The sequence below is a fragment of the Haliotis rubra genome, unplaced genomic scaffold (genome assembly GCF_003918875.1).
Source record: "Haliotis rubra isolate DU_JTF1 unplaced genomic scaffold, ASM391887v1 Scf2, whole genome shotgun sequence".
In the NCBI taxonomy this organism is placed as follows: domain Eukaryota; kingdom Metazoa; phylum Mollusca; class Gastropoda; order Lepetellida; family Haliotidae; genus Haliotis; species Haliotis rubra.
The window spans coordinates 2,391,742-2,417,465 of record NW_025766002.1 but is presented as its reverse complement, the minus strand read 5'-3'; the positions used below and the strand labels follow the sequence as shown (position 1 = coordinate 2,417,465).

Below are 25,724 nucleotides of genomic sequence, written 5' to 3'. Positions count from 1 at the left end.
TTTCATCGCGTTATTTTTCAACTTTATAAGTTGAATTTGCATTTTTGACGATTTGTTTCGGTAAGTCCATACCGAAAGGTATCGGAATCTGCAAAGTTGTGTTTTACGTTGCATGTGACCTTTAACAAAATCACGACTGAAACTTGGCAAAACTGTGTCAACAAGGTAGCTAACGACATTGAACAAGGTTACTGGTCTCGGGATGGCTTACAACAGGCAACTGTGGCACCACTTGTCATCCCTTTAAGTCGTGACTATGACACTACGACAGACGAGGAACCGAGAGGTCTCCCGGAATAGATTTTGAGATGTCCCCCGCCATGACTGGCTGTTCCGTTTCTGCGGTTTCACTCCGCCGCGACAGATCACAACTTTTGCGTTTTCAATGATGATAGTTTCTTAAACAACTTTTTTGGTGGATTCCGGAAAATTTTCAAATATAAGAAAGCTGTTGGGTATTAGTAAATGATAAGCATGTGTACTATTTATATTTATTTTGCAATTTTGTACAATGATAAAATTTGCAATTCATCGGTCCGTTTCTGACTCAAACGGACTTTATATCATTGTCATGTGATCATGAATCACTGTGGAATAGTGATGATGCTTGTTGTTCGCGGAGAAGTGGGCGTATGCTGCACCACCGGTGCAACCCACCCAAACACATGCACTCTCTCTGTCTGTGGTTTATGGCAAAATAGGGAATTGAATGGGACATAATTTTAGTAACTTTATCAAATTTGGAAATGTTCTAATAGTGAAATGTTCTAATAGCCTGCCGGAAACCGGTGGTTAACAGCTCTACCAGCCTCCCAAACCATCGGGGTCCTTGACATCCAAACAGTCGCGTCGGATCGATACCGGTTCTGATATTCTATACAGAGTGAGTGAGTGTGGTTTTAAGCCGCTTTTAGCAATATTCCAGCAATATCATGGCGGGGGACTCCAGAAATGGGCTTCACACATTGTATCCATATGAAGAATCGAACCCGGACCTTCGGCGTGACGACCGAACGCTTTAACCACTGTTCAACCCCGCCGCCCTTCTTCTATACAGATCATGTAACACACAAGCATGGCACTTTAGTCTGATAGGGTCAAGTACTAGCCTCAAGTGTTATCTCTCTCTACATAGCGGATCTGGACAGTACATCAATATTCACACCCTTGCCATTTATCGATTAGATTTGTCAACTGATCAGATTCCTGTCATAGTTCCTATCTTATCTTATAAAAGGTGATAAGGACACACACACACACACACACACACACACACACACACACACACACACACACACACACACACACACACACACACACACACACACACACACACACACACACACACACACACACACACACACACACACACACACACACACACACACACACACACACGTCTTAAGCAACCTGACTGACTTTTGTGCATAAAAGAAAGTCTATTTTTACTTCAGCTGACGTCTCATCGAACTTACGAGAACAAAACAATTATAATACAATCGATGGCTACCGATGGCTTGAACGTTCTAAGTTTAGAAACGTATTCCTTTAGAAAGGCCATTCCCATCTTTGTAACACACAATCTTGGATTCGACTTCATGAGAGGATCCTGGAAGGACTTATGTAAGCAACACAACACACTTGATTACGTCGCATTAAACAAATCGCCCACCTTTTCTCCGTATGGAACATATTGCTGATCATGCAATTGAGGGCAATACGACGCACGTGGTGGGACAAAAAAGCCCCTCAACCCTTCACTAGCAAATATGGAGCAATGTGAAGAGCCTAAGTATATGTAAGTTGATAACCTGTCATACATATGGGTGAACATAAAAGTTAACTGTCTGTGTTCCTTGGCAACCTTTCACAGATGAACCCGAACGCAATATGGGTGTGCGGCAGGGGTGTGCTCTAACTCAGAATAGTTTTAGTATTCATTATGATCTTGCTGTTGACACAAAAGCCTGAACCTCTTGTGTAATTCAAACACGCCCATAAGTCATAAGACATAGTTCTACAAGACTTATGGGATCGTGAACAGTGCTGACAGGCCGCTTGAAGTAGGAGATGTGTCCTCACATGGGTACCACGTGTGAAGCCCATTTCTGGTGTCCCCCGCCGTGATATTGCTGGAATACTGCTAACAGTGGCGTAAAACCATACTCACTCACTCACTCAGATATGTATTTGGTTGTTGTTTCATTGACATGAAGTGTATTTGTATTGGCGTTAACGGTTCTACCTGTTCCTGTGGAAATAAAACTAGTTGGCTTTGAAATCGGAATATTTCCATACCGTCTGATGACTTAGCGGAAGATGGTGGATTGTGTTTAACATTTATTTATTAAAGCAATAATATGTGTTAACCAAAGTTTAACCATACTATTCCATCTAGGAAACATTAATGAAAAATAGCAGTGTGAAGAAAACAAACAAGGGCGTTGTTGTCCTTTTTCTACCAAATCCGTGAGTTTATGAAACTATGACTAAAGTTGACAATATGTCGACAGAATGCGTATCTACATGGCTTCATCTTGACAGTACTAGTTGTATGTTTTTTACTCTTATCCATTGATCAAGCGAAATTACATTTCTGACACTTTGTCAATAACACTCCTTAAACTCTTAACCCTCGATCAATCAATTAAGTATACATGTTACTGACACCCACACGCCTGATTCTCCAGCAGGAACTTCTTCCAAAGCAGGTTATACTGCGAACCCCTGGTTCATCCGGACACATTTGTTACCGAACCTTGACGACTATGATAGAAATATCTGCATCGTGGAGGATTTGTTACGGACGAATGTAAAACTTACTTTAATAATTTTCAAATTGTAATTTCTTACACTGTCAGAGAAAATTATGTATTAAATATATCAGAGGTACTCATACATGTATGTTTTATAAGAATTGTCACCACCCGGAAAATCTGGTCAAATCAAATCTCCATGCAGTGTCATACTGGCAGGCGTCGCGCCACATCCATATCTTCCCGATTTGCGGAGATGACTTTCTGGAAGAACATATAGTTATATATCGTGTTTGAATAACAGAAAATGTATAATTACCTTGTAATATTAAATCCTAATCGGATAAAGTAACTTTCAATTAGTTCACCATAAATAAGTCTCGGATATGTATCGTTCCTTTGGGCGTAAGAGGCAAAATTGTTGTGGAAATTTTGTCCATGGATTATTGAAATCAGTGGTGACACCAGGTGTCCGCGAAGAATATACTTAACCCGGTTGCAGCCCTCACACTCATTAAATGTATCAGCTTCTTCCACATAAAGAAAAAAACTGACTCGAGTCTTTATATAAGACTCACAGTGTTGATGAAATAAAAGAGATACTTTGAAATACGAAAATTGTCTAGTCGACAATAATAATATCGTATTCAGGTAGTTGGTCAAATACATGTTTCACAGTGATCCCTGTAGGATTTAAAGGGGGACTGCGCCAGGCAAATAGACAGTCTAAGCAAGATTAAATCAAGTCATCAATAGCACGTGTTTTTTCGTGTGGGTTTTTTCTCCTCGCAAAAGTTTTATCATGAATATCAGCCTAACATTTTAAGAAAACCTATTTTACTGAGTGAGTGAGTGAGTTGAGTGTTACGCCGCACTTAGCAATATCCCAGCTATATGGCGGTATTTTACTGAGACAATGTCTGGATCCTAGACATCGCACTGGTCAATCCTAGCCTGGATCCTGGCAATACACTGTGGAACAATCATGTCACCCTCTAAGATAACACGATACCAATGTTGGACAGAACGTTGTAATTATTCCAAGTGCCTCTGTCACCGACAAGGAACAATGTAGTGGTCATAGCTGGTCCGGGCGCTCTCAATATAATCTCCAAACAGGCGTGGTAGTTAAAATGAATAAAGGTGAATAATCTATGCAATATTATGACATGTACTCATCGGAACGTTTCAAATATGGTGTTTATAATGTGACAGGTGCGTGCCGCAAGGGCGTGGCTTTAGTCCCAATTTGTCTACTCTGTATATTAATGAAATTGTTTTTTGGGATTAAAAATAACCACTTCATCAGTGACACATAGTTTAGCTACGCCCAGAAGTAAACCTGCAAATATTTCTCGTAACTATCTGAATAAAAAGATTTTGAGTTTCTTTCGTTGAACCGCAAAGTAAAACTGCACAACGTCATCATGTATACAGATTTATCTATGATTTTCTCTTTTGCTCTTTACAGTGTTTCGCGGACGCCTGGGTTTTAGTGTACAGTTATACTGATTCCAAAAATAGTGTATTGTAGATTTACAGACCGCCTCCATATAGTCATCCTCAATAATCTCTGGGGCATACGTCCCGATAAATATCCAGGAGATTTATCGGAACGTATAGCCTGGAGATTATCGAGGATGCCTTAAAGCTGGAATATTTTGCTGTGTGTGACGTTAAACAACAAACCAACCAACATAAAGTAGTTTTGGTTGATCACTTTGGCGCTTGCATTATATTTAATGAAAAGTGGGTTAAAACTACTAGCATCAATACTGTGTTTTAAATTGCTTAAAGACAGGAATCACTAACTGAAGGCTCAGATCTGTGTATTAGCAGGAGGACATACTACTTAACCAGGTTCGTTCATCTTTGAACGTTCAAAGCTTGGGCGACTCCATGGGGACAGGCCCTAGGATTTAGCTACATGCCTATATGATTGGTGTAACGACTTGTTGGATGACAAGGGAGCCTTGCGCTACTTTCGCCTGCACGAAAATGGACCACGTGATTTCATGGAAGTCGAAACTTAAATGATTTCAAGGGAGGTCATTATGAGTATAAATGTGACTGTAGTAATTCATCGTGATTTATTCGGAATGATTCCAATGAAAATGCTTTCAAAATATTGTTGTTTGTATCATATTATTGTTAACTATTGCACTATCGTGACCAATGATTTCAAATCTTGGCTCGAACGTCAGTTGAACTTTAAAAACGTCATTATTGATCCCAACGTACATGAAATCCATTTCAACTGTATGTCAGCAAACAGAAGGTCCACGGGTCGATAAGGCCGAGATCAGACTGTAGACAGCCAAATGTTCCCCTAAGACAACCCATTTGATAATGACCTAGTGACAGCTGTCAGGTTGTGTACCGCCGCCAATAGCTGCCGGCATGTAGAGGGTGGGGTATTAGCTTGGTAATGGGGTAGTGTCAATATGTCCGAAATATATCAATCCCAGACAACATACGGAGGTCATGGAATGTGGACAGTAAACATCTTCTTCCGCTAGGTGGTGTTACTCTGTTATCGGGGGTAAATACCAACGGATATGGTTTTTAAAACAGACAGTTGGGCGATACAAATGATAAAACCATTACTTGAAATTTCAATTCACTCGCACTATCCTGGGGCTCTTCTTTTTCGATCACGTTAAAGGGAAATTAATAATGACGTGTTCTACATGTTTTGATAAGTCAATCTTATCAATATTTCAGAATCATTTGTTAGTTGAGGTGAAACAATACTGAGTTACTGCAGACAAAACGCAATCTTATATTATATAAACACCGCAAGACATATCGAACAGTAATAGTTCCTCAAAATCAACGTTACCGTTATAGACGAAGTTCGTTATTCAGATGAACAACTACATATGCTACGCCCATTAATTATGGATTACTAACTGTTTCGATATATCCGAAATAATCGAGTATGGAAAAGAATTTCCAGTGGTTGATATTTCAAGTCAGCTCAAGACATAACCAACTCTAACGGTACCTCAAAATCAACGTAACTGTTATGGACCAAGTTCGTAATTCAGATGAACTTCAGCAACAACAACAACATGTTATGGCCCTTTGGATTACTAACTGGTTCGATATAGCCGATATAATCCAGTATGGGAAAGACATTCCAGTGGTTGACAGCATGAACACTTACGTTTTCCTAACCCAACGTTAATCAGCTCAAATGGCAGACAGGGCTACATGTGACCCAGTCTAACCGGAATCCCCATGCAGTGGCGTATGCCGTAGACCTGCTGACACAGGACCCTACCCTCTAGTCTTACCGGGTGTTGTTTTGGCAATATGTTTACACTATACAATGACAAATTGAACAGTTAACAGAAATGGTTGCGATGTTTACATGGTGCTGTTTATGGGCGACTAAGACCGCACTGGAGTTCAGAGCCTCTACTAACTTGTGACACTATACGCCCACATGCATCACATGATACCGACGCCCAAGGCACCAAGAAAGTAATTTCAGATGCAATGTCGTAAGATGGTTGTATGATTTGTTGTTTAACGCCGCACTCAGCAGTATTCCAGATAGATGGTGGCAGTCTGTAAATAATCGAGTCAGGATCAGACAATCCAGTGATTATCAGCATGAGATCTACGCAACTGGGATATGATGACATGTGTCAACCAAGCCAGCGAGCCTGATCATCCGATCCTGTTAGTCGCCTCTTACGAGAAGCATGGGCTACTGAAGACCAGTACCGCCTCCGTGGTGTAGTGGTTAGAGCGTCCGCCCGGAGAGCGGAAGGTCGCGGGTTCGATCCCCGACCGCGTCATACCAAAAGACGTTAAAATATGTTACTTGTTCGTCCCTGTCTGGCGCTCCACAATAATGGGTTCAATAAGGACTGGTCGGCTCGGAGTCAGTATAATATGTCTGAGTGGGGTATTCATGCTTCACTGCGGCATGGTATCTCAGTGAGCTAGCACTATAAAACCAGCTTCAGTCTGGGCTAGTACAAGCAGCCGCACATCACGTCGTCATATGAGTGAAATATTCTCAAGCACGACCTTAAACCCAATTTCACCTCACCTCACCTCACTGAAGATCATTGCTAAATCGGATCTTCACGGGTCAGAGGGTCAAACGATACATGTTTGTTTATTGTTTAACAGTTGAATATGTGGAAGGTAGTTTTAGCGTGCAGAGAAATTGTTGTTCATGATATAGACACACCTTGTGAAGGCACATTTGGTCTTTAAAGAATTCTTTACATAGAGAGGACATTGTTTATTGACTCTGAAGACGTAGATTAGGTTTAACCCATTCAAAAACGTGTGACATGAGAAGAATTGGCCAATAACAGAACATCTGAGACATATGTTTGCATTCACCTCTAACACGGAATAAAGAGTGAGTTTGATTGCACCTGTGATTTATGACACCACGAGGTCGGAAGACGCCAGGAACTTATGGGATTTGCTCATATTGGTTTTCTAGGTAGGTCTGCACCCCGCCCTTGCTCGTGGATTTCAACACACTAATAAACGTCTGATATCATCATCACTTCGGTCTTCCTGCCAGATCAAGCTGAAACGCGGTGATATAACGTGAATACTGTCCAAATACTAAACCAAACATACTGTCACCATGACACCAAGGATCAATTTGTGATCTTGGTGACTTTATTCAAACACCTAAGGAGGGGGAGCGGTTATTTTCTTTTTCGCAAACAAAACGATTGTTTTGTTTCAATGTTATGTTACAAAAATGATTATATGGGAACTGCAACTCAATGTTAGAAGAGGCAGGTTTCAGTTCAGGATGACCGCTGCTGGATCGTCTTGCGAATGTACCACATTATAAATTGCATCATGATGGCTTGTACAAAATTCATAATCTGAAATACGATGCCAAACCCTAGTTTGAATTGGATGTCGTTGGGACTGAACTTTGGTTATTTTAATAAACCCAACAGCACAAGCAACAAATGCTCGGCTTGGCATCGAATATGATGGTCATGTTGAGTACACATATCTTGGTATTATTTACCAATAAAGCCTGAGTAGAGTAAATTAGACAATTTTCCCAGCCTTAATGGTGCAGCAAAAGAACGTATTTACAATATAAGAACATATTTTAATTTTCCTGAGCACCTGCATTGTAATATGTTACTACTTATAGAGATACCAACATCCTTACAGTATTATTTTTCGGAGAGTAAATTATTTCGTATGCTTCGTATGCCAGTTTTTTCGTGTAAGCCCGATAAATTGCAAAGCTTTATATTTAGATAGGATTGAGGGCTTGCCCAACCCTTTTAGCAACAATCATGTGTAAGCCCTGACTGTTTTATAATAGTAGCTACGCCCCTGGGGTTGAAAGCATTCATACAATCATGGCCTTTTGCAAATGCCAGTTATACATGGAAGATGCTGCAGGAAATACGGCGATTGTGGATAAATTAGCGCATAACGGCACTTTTATTGATTATGAATTATTTTGATATTACACGAAACAGTGTTTCCAGCGGCTACAATGAATATTGATCGCCGATAACAAATGCAGTTATAAGCAATGTTGTCTCGACGCTGCTCTGCCTAACTAATAGTTGTTTAACTGTTTTAACTAACTTTAACCGAGAGGAGTTTTGTCCTTCTAAAATATATTGTAGACAAATTAAGTGTTCTTCAGACTCTTGATATTCTCTAAATATGCCTTGATTAATGGAAGATAGCATATATTTATAGACCTGCTACAAATAACATGGTATGAAACTATATTTTCACGTTTACTTTGACCCAATTGATCGTTCAGCTGGGTCGCTTTGAGACATTTTATCAGCGCTTCATTTATCGTTATCACTGTGGGACAGGTTTTATGAGCCTACAAACATTTAGCACCTAAATTTTGGAAATATTCCCGAGTCAAGTATAATAGTATTCATTTCCCTAATGTATAGACTTCTTTAATCCATTTTGTAAAACTGAATGTTGAGGCTTAAACAGTGAGCATTGAGTATCGAACATTGAATATTGATGACATGTAGGCGATAAGCAGTATTTTAATCAATACCAAAGTTTTAAAAAATGTATTCTATTCCCGTTGAACAACAAAAAATAGTGACCTCCCTCGTTACTTTTATTCTCATTTTTATGATTTGTATTCCAAAACGTCATCTCGCATTTGTTTAAAGAAAGATAGTATCGAAAAATTACATTAGAAATTAGTTAACGATCTAAGAGGAATGGGGGTTTGTCAGCCCCGAGTCAAAGACTTAGGGGCCAGGGGATATTCGAGGGATTTACAACATTCCAAACAAACAAGACCAGGAACACAAGACCTTATAATTCCAACTGACCAATCAGAATTGGGAATTACTAAGATGCAACTGTGAAATGTAGATCCGGGTTAGAATTGGTCTTCAGCAACCCAACACGATGATGTCACACTACCCTGCAAGGCATTATGGTGTATATTTATTGATATCACCCGAACGATATATCCTGTGAAAGCCTGTTCTGGGTGTAGCCCTCAACAGAATGGCGACACTATCGAAACTATACTACGCGTTGACGAGCATATCAATGAATCAGTTTGGTCGGTCTGCAGAACAAGAAAGTCAACATGTGCTCTTGATAACTGAATTTACTCTCCCAACTTTCTTTTAAAATGCTTATCTGGACTGTAGAAGGTACATGTTTAGGCAATACCGTAGTTATCAGGTAAAATGACTTTTGATCGGTCAGGGAAAACGACTCGTGTGTATCGGTTTTGTTGTGTTTGGTGATATTTTTGTTGAGAGCTTTGTTGGCATTTATGAAGTCGAATTTACGCAAAGTTTGCAAAACCTTTAGAAATATGTTCTAATAAATAAATAAATTTAGGAAATCATGTTATCACCAGTTGCTTATTGACACACAATGCTATAGATACCAATATGAAATTAGCGACATCTTTCAACGCAAAGATGCAACACAAGCTCCGTCCATTCTATTACCAGTCGCCTAGCCAGTGCACGCTGCCTAACTTGGATTTGGTTTAAGCAAAATATTTAGCGTCCTTAACCAGTCAAATGTCATAGACTCAGTTGCAATGTATATATTTAATATTACTATGGCATTAGTTGTAATCAGGACATACCTAAAGGCGTGAAAGCGCGTTGTTTATAAAATCTGACACAATGTTTCTAAGACAATGTTTTCTATCAGATGTTCTATAAGGTATTTACGGTAAATTGTTCATGCGCTGGGAGAACCTTCCAGGTAGGAAAGGCTTTTCGTGGTCAGACCTGTGACATTAAGTCCGCCTTGTTTGAACATGGCTAAACTGACGTGTCTCCTGGGACTGATGGTGCCTGTGATGGTGAGTAGATGCAGTGTTGCCTTCAATAACAGTAGAGGGGTCGTTTTCGTATAAGGCAGTACAGACCTATTCCGTGGTACATTTCTGTATACAGAACTATATAGTATAACTATACACCAAAATACACAAGAGTACGCGAGCTTTCCAAAATGCGCAAGGTAAGTTCGTGTCGCATGTGGACAAACGGGTCGATTCCGTGTGTTGCAGAAGAGAGCGGATCTGGCGACGTACATTGCCCGGCGTGCGTATACGACGTGTATTTTCACCTCATGACACATTTCAATACATATGGCTGATGTATCACTTCATTCACCTTTTCATTCTTAAAGATTCGGTTTGTGTATTGAAATACTTGACCTGAGGACACGTGTTAACCCCATTTCTCTAGTCCTCAGAGGTTTAGGTGGACACGTTTGAAAATATACAAAACAGTTCAGTATGTGTACATTTCCTTCTGTGTTAACAGGTATACGTGTTTAGTGCCTAAAAGTCGAAAAGACCTTTAAAAATCCACAACATTTCCATTTGACATATCCGCCGTTTAAACTTATGCAGAAGTGTGAATACACAAAGCCATTTAGACAGTGGTCAAATGTAGCATATCTGATATAACTACGTGTATTTCCCAAATACATATGTTATATTATGCAGAAGTGATTTTTTCTGAAAAACCACATTATAATTTTAATGTATTTACATTTTCGCTAGTTGGCAACGGGGACAATGTGACGGTGAGTTTTTACTAGACACGAGCTTTAGTCCCTAAGAACGATATTGGCGGTAGGCGTCGGACATCGCCGGCTGAATGTTGAACGGTTAAACAATATATGATATTCTGTTTACTTCCAATTTAATTCACAATTAATTTTTTTTCTTGAAACACCACCAAAGGTGTTACATGAGAATACAAAATTAGAATATTCATATAAATTAACATGACTTTTGTCAAGATGGCAAACAACAAAGAAGTTAATGTATCTTTGTGGACTTTAATAATGCATTAATAAACTCTGTCAAAAAAGAAACGCAACCCCTGTATTTTAGAGATTTTGATCTGAAGTTTTAAGACGACACAGCATTTTTATTATTTAAGACAGAAGTCTGAAATTTGGCAGAATAATAACCAAGATGGGCATGTTTAAAATTGTCATTTCAAAAGTCATCTCACAGACACCAGTTTGTCACCAGGGGGGCGTCTTTCTCAGTATCTCGTATGAGCACCACGAGCTGCAATCACTGCACGGCATCTCCTTGGACAAGAACGGATAAGACGCCGGATTCTTTCCTGGGGAATGGCTCTCCACTCCTCCTGCAGTGCAACGCCGAGCTGTTGCAGCGTCTGTGGCGGCGGCTGACGTTGACGTACGCGTCGACCCAGAGTATCCCACAGGTGTTCAATAGGGTTGAGGTCTGGTGATTTAGAGGGCTATGGCAAGACATTGACGTTGGAATTCTGCAGAAAGTTCATTGTTGCACGTGCAGTATGAGGCCGGGCGTTGTCTGGTTGAAAAATCTGTGTCTGTTGGTCAATAATCGGGAGAAGGTGAGGCTGTAATACGTGGTTGATGTAACGTTGGGCTGTCAGGTTCCCTTCAACGATCACCAAGTCTGATTTCTGGTTGTATGAGATGGATCCCCAAACCATAACGCTTTCTCCGCCAAATCTGTCCCCTGTCGGACGCAGATGGGCGCAAAACGTTCATGACGTCTCCTATACACACGTTTTCTTCCGTCGTGATGTTGCAAAGAAAACAGGATTCATCAGAAAACCAGATGCGCCTCCAGTTTTGTAAAGTCCATATCCTTACGTTGTTGCACCACCTGAGTCGTCGGCGGAGATGTAGGGGCGTAGTACAGGTCCAACAACTGGTCTACAGGCACGTAAACCCGCTTCTTTCAGACGGTTCCTAATCGTTTGAGCTGACACTCTCCTCAAACCTGGTATTTGTGTGGCAGTCACGGTTGGTAGGGCATGCCGATTACGCAGGTGATGGACCCGGATGTACCGATCTTGAAGGGGGGTCGTGATTCTTGGCCTTCCACTTCTCGGGCGATCGTTGGTCAAATTGAAGTTGTTGTAGCGGCTCCAAAGTCGGGATATCGTTGTTTTGTGAACATTTAGGTGCCGTGCAACAGTTCCAAAACTTTCTCCGGCTTGAACACGACCAATGGCGATATTTCGGTCGGCAGCACTCAATCGTGGCATTTTTCACACAGCTTTTCATGCGACAAATGAATGAATATAATACGAAAGCACATGGGCTTTTTATACACCCCTACATTAACTGCCATTTTCATGATTTGCATGTGTTTTTTTTGTGCGAAGTCACCATGAGGGTCATTTCATGCGTTGTGACGGAATAAGCAATAAAATACACTTATGCGTACAAATGCAGTTGTTTGGATGGTAATCTTCATTAATTACGTGTATAATTTCAATACATTCGAATAACATTTAGTTTGGAAGCAATAACTTCATTCAAACGAATTTTTCATATCTGAGGACAGGGGTTGCGTTTCTTTTTTGACAGAGTTTATATTTAGCAAGATTTTTTTAGATTACGCGTTTGTTTAGACGAGAACAGTTTGACAACTTTCCATAAGGTAATTGAATTCATGTAAGAAGGTAAATATGTTTGTCTATACAGTAGTAAAGTTTCGTATTTGAACAGATAATGGAGTTAATCTCCCACTGTATGGGATTTACATGACTTACATAGACGATATTCTCTAGGAACATTTGCCCAACGACCAACTTCTACAGGTAGGTGGTGATTACCTGTTCCGAATTTTAAAATAGAGGAACAGATATGTTTTGGCAGAAAGAGATATCTCTCAAATTCTATATTGGTATTTAAGATACGGTAAAAATAAGATTTGGAGCACCTACTTCTACCGTTCTTGCTTTGTTTACAAATTATTTGGAAATAATGCCAGACGCAGATCAATTTAAACCAACTGACTATGTGAACGTCCACTTTAAAAATAAGGCTATTCCACCGCTAACGAATTGAGTGGAAAAGACAATATTTCACAATGTCTCCCAGTTGCAATCATATGTATTTAACTGATTTCCATTGTGAAACGTAGCCTTATAAAATGAATTCCGTAGGACTAGTATTTATATATTAATATCATATGTAAGGAACTTGCCTCACGTGGGTTATTTTCTACTGATACAAGATTGATACTGTACTGGGCACCGGCAAGATCGCTGTCAAGGTCACCAGGTTCCTTAACCCAAGTGGGCGAGACAAGAACAACGTCTGCTGTGATGGTTTGAATCTGCCCACCGGGTGTCCAACTGGTAACTGTGACAACAGTTTCCTGCTGTGTGGTTCCAGTGCTGCCAGGTAAGTAAACCAGATATGCTGGTACTATAGACACAAGAGTTGATGCTACTTCGAAAAATATCACTTCCGGGTATCACTTTACATCGCGGTAGGGCGCACCAGAAAAGAGCTTGCCCAAGTTTATACATGTTGGGCATAGAACCCAGGCCTTTGGTCTTGGAGCAAACGCTGTACCACTGGCCTAACCCACCGCCTCTTGATGAATAATGAATCCATTAATGAAAACAGAATGAAAACATGTGTACCCAAAGGTCGTATTGAAAAAGAAAAGGAATTAAAATGCAAAAGTGGTATCGTTGGCATCACATCTTCTAAAAGTCATTTAAGGATATGTCAATACATTTGTCCACCTGTAAATTACAATGATTCGCCTTGGATTGAAGACCAATCGATATCCAAGTGAATTGTTATAAAGTGAGTGAGTGAGTGAGTGAGTAAGCTTTGCGCCGCTTTTGGTAATATTCCAGCAATATCACGACGGGGGACACCAAATATAGGCTTCACACATTGTACACCCCTGTGGACAATCGAACCTGACGAGCGAACGCTTTAACCACTAGGCTACCCCACCGCCCCGAATGGCTATAAAGCCTATATATCACAATCATCGTATAATATTATAATTTAAAAATTACTAGACGTGTGTATGAGTGATAGAGTGAGTGAGTGAGTTTAGTTTTACGCCGCATTCTATCCCAGCTATATGGCGGTGGTCTGTAAATAATCGAGTCTGGACCAGACAATCCAGTGATCAACAGCATGAGCATCGATCTGCGCAAATGGGAACCGATGACATGTGTCAACCAGGTCATCGAGCCTGACCTACGATCCCGTTAGTCGCCTCTTACGACAAGCATGGGTTACTGAAGATCAAAATTCTAACCCGGACCTTCACGGGTATATGAGTGATAGAAATGACAACATGAGACTATTCCAGTATTGCCAGCATCACAGACTGCGACTACGGGATCCACCAGTTTGACGGTCAGAAGGACCAGAATAGCAACAACTTCTCCGACGATGAATCATTGTTCCCCTTCGACACCTGGAAGGTAGGTGAATGGTTTCAGGTAGGCACGATTACATTATTACAATTATGACAAAACCCGAGGAATGGGCAAGTAAAAAAATTTATTACACACCAGTGATACACCAAATAAGCGCAAAGAACACATAAAAGGTGTAACCAGTGAGCCAGATGAATTGTGGATCATTGTACGACCTCTTCAAACAGGGGCAGTCTGTAACGTCTTGGTTAACGACATGCTGCCTAAACCTCGACATAAAACATAGAAATTCGATATACTTGAAAATTAATATTAATTTATATATACTATTTTCTTATGAAACAAGGAATTGGAATTTAGTGTAACCATAGTTGTTTGTAGTGTCTCTTTTCACTTCCACACGAGAAAATTCGGAACGGCTGAAAAGTAGGTCATTGTCTGAATTGGTTAATGAGACTCATGTTTCGGTTTGCCTGGCCCTAAGAGGCGATCTACTATAGATCGGGCAGTCCTGCTGTGCGAAGTTGCTGATAGCTAGTCGGTGGCGTTGATTGATTCTTATGCTACCAATCACTGGTTTGTCTGGTCCAGACAGCTGTCATACAAATACATATGGTGTAAATAACAACCAACCAAGTGATTCGAGACGTATTCCTGGGCAAGACTGGATATATGTTGTCAGACAATACTCTCCCGCGTATCCACGGGGGAGTGAGTTTGTTGGGTTTAACACCGTTTCAATCGTATTCCAGTGACGTTACGGCATGTATGCTTAATGTGGGTCGAATCCAGAAGAGCATCTCCTTCTAGGGGAACAAGGATCAATAATTATTTCACTGAAACCTGTCTCTAAGAATTAACACGGCACAACCTTGCCTTTTATTGGTGGTGCCCAAGAACCAGTTACTATACACCGTGAAACACCGTTAATCCAGACGACAGCGTTCCCATTGAATTTGCCCGGAGTAATTTATGTACGGATAAATAGACTGCGAAAGGGCTTAACGACAGTTCATGGTATTCACCCGAAACGAGTTCCGGATTCACGGGGATCGGGCTGTTCATGTGTGTACCAACCCCATGAAAATCCGGATGACCATTATTTATCAGCAACTCATACTAATAAAGACAGTATATAGGCTATATTGCCCCAGTGCAGTGAGTGAATATGGTTTTCCGCCGCTTTTAGCAATATTCCCACAATATCACGACAGGGGACAACAGAAATGGGCTTCACACATTGTACCTATTTGGGGAATCGAACCAGGGTCTTCGGCGTGACAAGCGAACGCTTAAACCACTAGGCTACCCCACTGCTACCAAGGTACAGATACAATACAATAAGTAGAGTTCCAGGTGACAAGCGGGATCCTTTGGTCATTCTCGCTGACTTGGTGGATGCAGGTCATCATATTGCGTAGGTCAATACTCGTTATGTGAATCACTGGACTCTCTGGTCAAGACTCGATCACTTACAGACCGACGTCATATAAATATGAAATATTGGCGAGAGTGGATGAACTATTGGTCATCTGTACTTACAAGATGATGACTTAATATTGAAGAAAGAAATTGAGCTACATCATCATAAATCAGGCGCGGTAGGGAAGCCCAGTGGTTAAAGCGGGGTACAATGTGTGAAGCCCATTTCTGCTGTCCCCTGTCGCGATAGTGCTGGAATATTGCTAAAAACGGCATTTACTCACAACATTTAGTCATAAATCGGTTACACATAAACCCTCGCAGGCAATCACCATGAACCATTAGTGCAGCAATAATATACTGGTTAGCTTGGAATACTCTAACATTAAGACAGAGTGTGCCCGTTAAAAATAACCGCTTTTGGATTCAGCGCTATGTAATATGTGCACAGACTATCACAGATCGACGAATAAATAGATAACAGTTCTATAGAAGGGAGGGTCTCAGTATAGATCAATAGTGTACTACAGTCAGTCCCTGCTATTGTGAAATGGCTGATGATTGTTTCAGGGCAGCGTGAACCTCGGCATTAACGTCACCGATCTCGACACAGACGGCGTGATGATCATTGACAACTTCTCCGTCAACTTCACATCCACAGTATTCCCTTCCTACAACACCGCCGCCTACAGAACCCTGGACCTAACGGGTGACAGGCCTATCAACCCAACCAGGTAGCTGGGTCTTCACTATACTGACTGAATAGCACTGACAGATAGGCGTCCACGACATGCAAAGCACTTTAGCAATCAACTACACTGATTGATAACACCCTGCGTTCAGAGAAATGCAGGTCAGAGCGTTTTAAAAGGATAAATTGAACCAAACTATTTCTAAGTGCAATATATTTGACATTCGCAGTGGATCTTGATCAAAAAGGCCTTTTCTTTCCTTGACAATGCCATTTGATTTCGACTTCCAGACATTTAAAGCGCTTTGAGCACGACAGTGAACGTAGATATAGCGCTATAGAAATTGACTTTTATTTTTATATTATTTAATATTATTTCTGTGAGCCAGTAATCAAGATACAAGCTTTCAGAAATCTATATCATCTACATTATACAAGCACTGGATGACAGGACACTTAGTCAGTCAGCCACTTTCATCATTTTGATTAATCTGCGTTTGTGATGCATCCTGGTTTACACAGGAGACTGAAGTTCTATTATCCTGGGGCGGTGGGGTAGCCCAGTGGTTAAGGCGTTCGCTCGTCACGCTGAAGACCTGGGCTCGATTCCCCACATGGGCACAATGTGTGAAGCCAATTTCTGGTGTCGTGATATTGCTAAATGCGGCGTAAAACTCAACTCAGTCACTCACTCACTCTATTATCCTGAGTAATCGAGGAGGGAGTTGATGTAACAGTAGGTATTAGGTGGGTAGACCTGAAATACTTGGGCAATTCACCACGTCAAAGGGCCTAAAGATTGTCTAAACCAATTTTCGATTTCACCTGTCCATCCAGAGTGCTGACATGCGCTCAATGAAACGCTTAGCTATGGAAAATATGGGACCTGTATGTGCTGTCTTTGTTTCAGCCTGCGAGTGTTAATGACGGCTTATTGTGACAGATACTACTTCAGGGAAGACTGCTCCAAACGTTGTGTTCCGCAGGACAACTGTGACGGCCACTACGGGTGTGACAGCAGCGGCAACATTGTCTGCAGACAGGGATGGACTGGAGCGCAGTGTCGTCAGTCTGTAGCTGGGTCTATCACAGACTGCGATGTGTATGATGGTATTGAGACAATAGTATGGCATAAACTTCTGCCTAAGAAGGAAACTATAACATATTTTGTTCTGGTAACTTGTATATATGAAATAATGCTAACTCATGAAGGCCGGTTCTTTTAAACGATACGATGCCTGTATGTCAGTGTCAAAATTTGAGGACATCTCGGTCCACAGAAGGTTGCGTCAGGTGAACCCTGCTCATGCTGCTGATCACTGAATTGTCTGGTCCATACTCGATGATTTACAAGCCGCCGCCATATAGCTGGCTTATTGCTGAGTGCGGCGTGAAACAATAAACAAGATACATTTTTCGAAAACAGTTCACCGCCTCCTTCCGGAATCGTCTACATCTGCAAAAAACACTACCACAGAGCACAAACACAACCCATATAGCAATCATTATTGGTGTAAATGCAATGCTGCAACTCATCATTTATTTCGTATAGATGGCCATGAGGCCAACAGTACAACATGTGGAAAACAATTAGACAAAAACATGCATATGCGCCACACTGAGATTATAGATCTTATTACTTCAATAGGTATGACTATGTGCTCATAGAATTTATTTTTTTTGATCGAAGTACAAACACATTTTTAAGAAAGACACAAAGTCTTCAGAGTCTATTCTTATCACTTGTTCTCATCAGTTCAGGAAACATTTGAACATGAGGGTAATTACGACAGTATTCAGGTATCTAACACGATATTGCCGCACGAAGACAATGCATACACATAAAGGTGGGAAAAGGCCAACGTGCTGAGCTGTTTGGGCAATATCACTGCTATATAACGACGTAAAATTATGGTGTACTCATTCCCAGGTTTTAAAAGCCACTAACGTGCTCACGCATTACCACATAAACAAAAAATACGTTATCGAAGTTTCCCTTTCCTGTATAGGTCTGGCAAAAACGTCCTGGGCGGGGAATGTCATGTGCAACTCCACACAAGCCATCACCTTAAACATTGCAAGTCAGGACAACAATGGCGGAGTGTCAGGGTCATTGAAAACCCAAGGGGAGGTAATGCTGATTGGAGGGAGTTTCAACACCACCACAAAGAAACTCATGCTAAATGTCAACAAAGACAATACAAGTAATGTTGACATACAGGTTCTTGCCACGAGGGAAAATGACACCAGACTATCCGGGACTGTTTACAGAGAGAATGAAACATGCAAAATGGAACTTCTCCAGTCCACTGGTAAATATATTTAGGATCATTTAACGTTCACAAAAGATGATTATATTCTATTTATCATCCAAAACTGTGTACCACTGGATATAGTGCTTGTGTGAGATCAAATGGTATCTCCTAGAAGACTGACAGTAGATTTTGTACAATGCCCTGACATCGTAAATTACAATGCTATGACGTCAAACAGTTGACGACGTCACAATGCTATGACATAGCTGCACTGCAAGTCTTAAGCAGTGCCGTGTTCAGAGATGTACATTTTTCATTGAAAACTGATGAAGAGTGATTTTTGGTGATAAATAGAATCTCATCCTCTTGTATTCTGATATCAAATATATCAACACTCATTGATAAAACTAAATAAATGTGTAACTTTATCAACATGTGTTGATATAACTGATATCAGTAGACACTTGGGAGATATTCTCTATTTAAGCAACATAATTACAGCTATTCAGCGCGCCCATTACAAGTCCACTAAAAAATGATTTTGTTGTTATGTACAGAACCATCATAGAACAATTTGGTAAAAGGTACAGAGGTTTTCCGATGATGAAGTTAAACAAGGTCTCCACGGCAACCATTTTAATTCACCAATTTATCGTTTACTGTGACATTTATGTCTGTTGGTTATCGAGTTAAACGTAAAATGTATTATCTATATGGAGCATTATGTCATTATATAACCATTGTTGGCCAAGTGTAATTTGTCTCCTTTCCTAGGCTCGTTCGATGCTTGTGGGCAGGGGACCTGTATTCGCTACGGGCGGAAGCTGGACAACTTCTACTGCTGTTGTGATGACGGTACGTCAGACTGCGATGCTGTGTCATGTATAGTTTGAAGTGTAATTCTTCATATTTCAATCTGACGAGGTGATATTCGTGAAAAGGTGTGGTCGGTTACATCCTTATTATATCACGACAACCTGAAATATGTCATCGGAAATAGATCAGAAAAAACAGGTGTTGTCTGTTTGTTGTTTACCTCAGTAATCAGCGATATTGAAGTATATGACGGCGGTCTTTAAATGATCGAGTCTGGACCAGACAGACCAGTGACTGACATCATGAGCATCGGTCTACGATGACACGTGTCAATCAAGTCAGCGAGCCTAACCACATGATCCTGTTAGTCGTCCCAGAAGACAAACACGGGTTGCTGACGACCAGTTGTTACCCGGATCTGCACGGGTGCTTTCAGGTGTTCTGTCTTTTCTGGCTTTGAATACCGTTTCGCAATTACAAATACACTGTTTACAACCGTCAGAGGCTTGTCTCGACAAGGGCAGGTAATCCGAAACATAAGTATTATGAGAGTGTTTAAAAAAAGGTTCATTCTCTCCTCATAGGCAAAGCGGTAGCCAGCTGTAAAGCATCAGCGACAACGACGTTGACTACACCATCTACAGAAATGACGTCACCAACTACAAGGTCGACCGTCAGCGCAGCTAACACGTCGTTACCTATACCATCTTCCTCCATTGCTACTTCTACTGATACAACTACATCGATTTCTAATGACACTGATACAACTACATCGATTTCTAATGACACTGAAGCAACTACATCGATTTCTACGAACGCATCGACTCCAGTTTCTTCTCCTTCACCTTCACCTTCACCTTCGACTACCACTGATACTACTACGTCAACTACAAATCCAACGACATCCGCAATGTCCTCCCTCATCACACACGCAGGTATTGCCTTTAATATTGTAACGTACATTGTACGAATCAGGGCCCCATTTCACAAAGCGATCACAGCGCTAAGATGATCGAAACTCCCATTTTTTAACATAGACTTACGACAGTCGTAGCGCTACGATCGCTTTGTGAAACGGCTCCCAGGGCCCTTATTCTCGCAATGTTCGTAGCTCTAAGAATTCTTAACTTTAATTGTAGCCAATGTGTTAAGAATGGGCTTAAAGAAGTTCGTAGGGCTACGAATGTTTCAAGAATAGCTAGCCTGGTTCCCGTTCCACAAAACATTCGTAGCGCTACGACATTCGTATGCTTATGATAAACTATAGAGTTACGACAGGTCGTAACGTTACGAACGCTTTGTGGATCGGGACCCAGAATAAGGTTCCTGGTGTGTAGCATCACAGATTTTGTAATCATGATCAACGTGTAGTCTTACGTCATTGAAAAATATCTCTTTTAACACTTTGATTAGATTAACACCTTCACCTGTGTGGGTGTGTAATTATCAATTATCAACCATGAGATATACTGATCGCCTAATAACATATATTGCTTACTTTACTCATATTGTAGACGTAACACTGTTATATAATTATCCATGCCTGCTTTGTTTGTTTTCAGGCAACTAATACACAGTTTTATTCACCGAGAAGTCATGTCATTTCAGTCACGTTCATCCCCTGTAGTCATCGTCACGTCAGTCACGTCCGTCACTATCACAACAATGTTTTCATTTCTATTTTATATTTCATGCTTCACTAATCGTGTATTTTCCATCATAATTTGCTGATATATGGTGTATTTGGAAGAATCATCATTACATCTTTACACATTAAGGGAGACTTACTTATGTCTGTTTTTGCTTGCTTTGCTAGAACTGGTACCAAGAGCGGATTATGTGCTGCCGTGACAGTTTTGAAATATTATTGACTACGGCGTAAAATAACACACACTCATTCATTTAACGCATGGCGTAACATTCTGGTTAAAGTACGGAGTAGACTACTCGATTTTGTTACTAAAGCACTGTTCTCTAAACTCATACTACGATAGCATAGCTGTGTGTATGCATAACTCATAACACTATTTTCTGCGAGACATTTATTTTATTTTGCAGATGTATTGGCACTGAAAACGCGAAGCCCTTGATCTCGAAGTTAGGAGAATAAAGATATTTAAAATAATTGTTCCGTGTCACTTTCTGAGGATGTTCTTCCCACTCCGAGTAAAAATTAAGTCAGTGTTGTTCTCTCTGGACAATTATATTTCTATTCTATTCATTTCATTACTTTGTTTTGAGTTCGATGCTAAGTAGGAAGGCACGTCTACAACTAGCCGGGGACGGTGGGTAGCCAAGTGGTTAAAGTGTTTGCTCGTCACGCGGAAGACCCCGGTTCGATTCAAACACATAATCACAATGAGTAAAACTTATTTCTGGTATCCCTCGCCATGATATTGCTGGAATTATGGCTGATAGCCGTGTTAATCCATAACCACTCACTCACTCACTACAATCAGCCATAGATTCATGTGGTTTGAACAAATAGGAGGCAGGTTTTACGAAGGTTTGCTCTTCCAAACGTTTTTTGTGTGTGTCAGAACTGTTATTTTAGAAATAGTTGTCTATTCACTGACCGGTAACTAATTTCAATTCTTCGTTTCCTGAAAAAACTATCATTTGCCTACCTCTGGGTGAAACGTGCGGTTTGGTCAATACGACATATCCAAACAAACACAACCCAGACAGGCACATTGTAGGTATATCAGCAGATGTTGTTATCGACCAGTGTCCTTGTCGCAATCATCTATTGTTGTAGCAATACAAACGTCAATGCGTCTCTATTTTCCAAAGTAACGTTGAAAATTACATGAATCGATCGCTGAAATCTGCACATAAAGTCGACAATTGCCATTTTGGATCGACAATTAAAGTGTACCTCTGTTCGTCTGAAAGGAATATGAACTCTTAGTGATATCGGCCTACGTCAGCCTAGAGTGATATCAGCCTAGCCTAAGTAATTCTAGAGCGATATCAGCCTAGGTCTAAGTCATTTTAGAGTGATATCAACCTAGGTCTAAGTCATTTTAGAGTGATAAGCCAGCCTAAGTAATTCTAGAGTGATATCAGCCTAGGCCTAAGTAATTCTAGAGCGATATCAGCCTAGGCCTAAGTCATTCTAGAGTGATATCAGCCTAGCCTAAGTAATTCTAGAGCGATATCAGCCTAGGTCTAAGTCATTTTAGAGTGATATCAGCCTAGCCTAAGTAATTCTAGAGCGATATCAGCCTAGGCCTAAGTCATTCTAGAGTGATATCAGCCTAGCCTAAGTAATTCTAGAGCGATATCAGCCTAGGCCTAAGTCATTTTAGAGTGATATCAGCCTAAGTAATTCTAGAGCAAAATCAGCCTAGGCCTAAGTCATTCTAGAGTGATATCAGCCTAGGCCTAAGTAATTCTAGAGCGATATAAGCCTAGGCCTAAGTCATTCTAGAGTGATATCAGCCTAGCCTAAGTAATTCTAGAGCGATATCAGCCTAGGTCTGTCATTTTAGAGTGATATAAGCCTAAGTAATTCTAGAGCGATATCAGCCCAGGTCTAAATCATTCTAGAGTGATATCAGCCTAAGTAATTCTAGAGCGATATCAGCCTAGGCCTAAGTCATTCTAGAGTGATATCAGCCTAGGCCTAAGTATATTTCTAGAGCAATATCAGCCTAGGCCTAAGTCATTCTAGAGCGGTATCAGCCTAGGCCCAAGTCATTCTAGAGTGATATCAGCATAGGCCTAAGTCATTCTAGAGCAATATCAGCCCAGGTCTAAATCATTCTAGAGTGATATCAGCCTAAGTAATTCTAGAGCGATATCAGCCTAGGCCTAAGTCATTCTAGAGTGACATCAGCCTAGGCCTAAGTCATTCTAGAGTGATATCAGCCTAGGCCTAAGTCATTCTAAATCGATATCAGCCTAGCCTTAAGTCATTCTACAGCGATATCAGCCTAGGCCTAAGTCATTCTAGAGTGATATCAGCCTAGGCCTAAGTCACTTAACAGTGATATCAGCCTAGTCCTAAGTCATTCTCGAGCGATATCAGCCCAGCCCTAAGTCATTCTAGACTGAAAACAGCCTAGGCCTAAGTCACTCAAGAGCGATATCAGCCTAGGCCTAGGTCATTCTAGAGCAATACCAGCCTTGGCCTAACTTCATTTACAAAGTGTTTCATAATCAAACGTATGTTTTATAATACGATGGAACTTTATTTTAGAATATGATTCTGGGTCATAATTCCACACTTCGTATTCAATATTTGAATGTATATGCTAGGAAAGAGCACACCCTCATATTTAAACAGTAATGATTTTAAAACTTCGATGGAGTTTTCTGCTCCTATTCTGAGAATTTTACGAATGTGTCAAGTCAGTATTATCTTCTGGTGATAAAATTCTACGCTAAAATGTATTCATCCTGAAAAACATTCATGTCAGATCCATTAAGCAAACATATCAGTCTGGCGAAGTTACGTCATGCAAGGGTCGTCATTCATGATGTGCTTTGATGAATACTTGCACTGGGTCATATCCCTTCCCGCCATGTTAACCAAGAGATGACATTTTAGGGGACAGACATCTATGAATAATTATTCTGTTCACTAGTCATAGATGAGCTGACGAAAATGGAAGATTGTCCCTAACCTTTTTGGTCACAAACTGTCTGTAGCGCACAAAGCAGAAATACGGTCACTGTGCTGAACGACCAATTATTAGTAACTATCTTCGAAATATATTTTTGGTTGTGCAACGTGGCACTCCGCTATATTACAGCTGTATGGCGGCATGTGAGTGAGTGAGTGAGTTTGGTTTTACGCCGCTTTTAGCAATATTCCAGCAATATCACGGCGGGGGACACCAGAAATGAGCTTCACACAATGTACCCATGTGGGGATTCGAACCCGGGTCTTCGGCGTGACGAGCAAACGCTCTAACCACTAGGCTACCCCACCGCTCCGTGTGGCGGCATGTACATAATTGACTTTGGACAGGGCAATCCAGTGACTGACATCATGAGATTCGATCTCTACAAATGGGATACCATGACATGCATTAATCACATCAGTGAGCTTAACCACCCGTTCCAATAGTCATGCGTGGGTTGCTAAGTCCAACTCTAACCAACATCTTCACACGACAGTGAAATAAGAACAACACTGGTTGTAAGTGACAGTTCTAACATTTATTTACAAGCTTTAAGCATTGAAATAAATAAAACAAGTGAAACAGGACTTCATAAGCCTTTCTCTGTTATAATCATGCAACAATCGTAGTTCATTTTCTTGTACAAAAATAAAATCTATTCACATGCCAATAAAAAGTGCCCAATGTTACAGAGAGGGGTTGTGACTGACACCTCTATAATTAACACAGTAGCTAGTTAAGCCAGTAATAAACTACATTACTACATTTCAACAATTACTCTATCCTCATCCAATACATAATATCTCCATTCTATCGCCATATATGCCCTGGACCAATCCACCACCACAGTATCATTTCTAAAAGTGACATCACCTTATTATTCACACACATTATTTTCTCTCTGAGTGAGTGGGTGAGTTTTACGCCGCACTCAGCAATATTTCAGCTATATGGCGGCAATAAGCAAATAATTGAGTCTGCACCAGACAATCCAGTATTCAACAACATCAGCATCGATCAACGCAATTGGGATACAATGACATGTGTCAACCAAGTCAGCGAACCTCTTACGACAGACCAATTCTAAAGATCATCATGGATTTCCTCTTCGTAGGATCTTCATCGAGGTCTAAAGTGTCTGCACAAAGGGTTGGTGTTTTGTTCTCAGCATCATAAAGGACATTCAGAGATGGTACTTGATGTTACCCTGCCTGGTGTCGGGCAATATGTGGATAAAACAAGGTTTGTCGGCTTGTGGCAGTATATTGTATCCAAGTCGGGTATCCATGTTGAACTGTGGGTCAGCACTAAAATCGGCAGTACGCAGGGCTAGTACTTAAATGGTTTTTGTAGCACACACAGAAACCAACAGAACCCCCAACCACCCCCCAAAACACACACGCACATTACATCAGGTATGGATGTATAAGTTCAATAAACTTCAAAGCTACCTT

General features: G+C 40.7%; 1 protein-coding gene across 1 annotated transcript; it reads left to right on the top strand.

The window, feature by feature from the left end:
- The first annotated feature begins 10,050 nt into the window (after positions 1–10,050).
- LOC124275260 (serine-rich adhesin for platelets-like) lies at positions 10,051–21,209 on the top strand. The gene is made up of 9 exons (XM_046710741.1): positions 10,051–10,095; positions 13,279–13,448; positions 14,386–14,500; positions 16,448–16,611; positions 17,479–17,678; positions 18,578–18,880; positions 19,598–19,678; positions 20,224–20,574; positions 21,202–21,209. The coding sequence occupies exons 1-9, from the start codon at positions 10,051–10,053 to the stop codon at positions 21,207–21,209; spliced, it is 1,437 nt and encodes a 478-aa protein (XP_046566697.1).
- Positions 21,210–25,724: the final 4,515 nt, after the last annotated feature.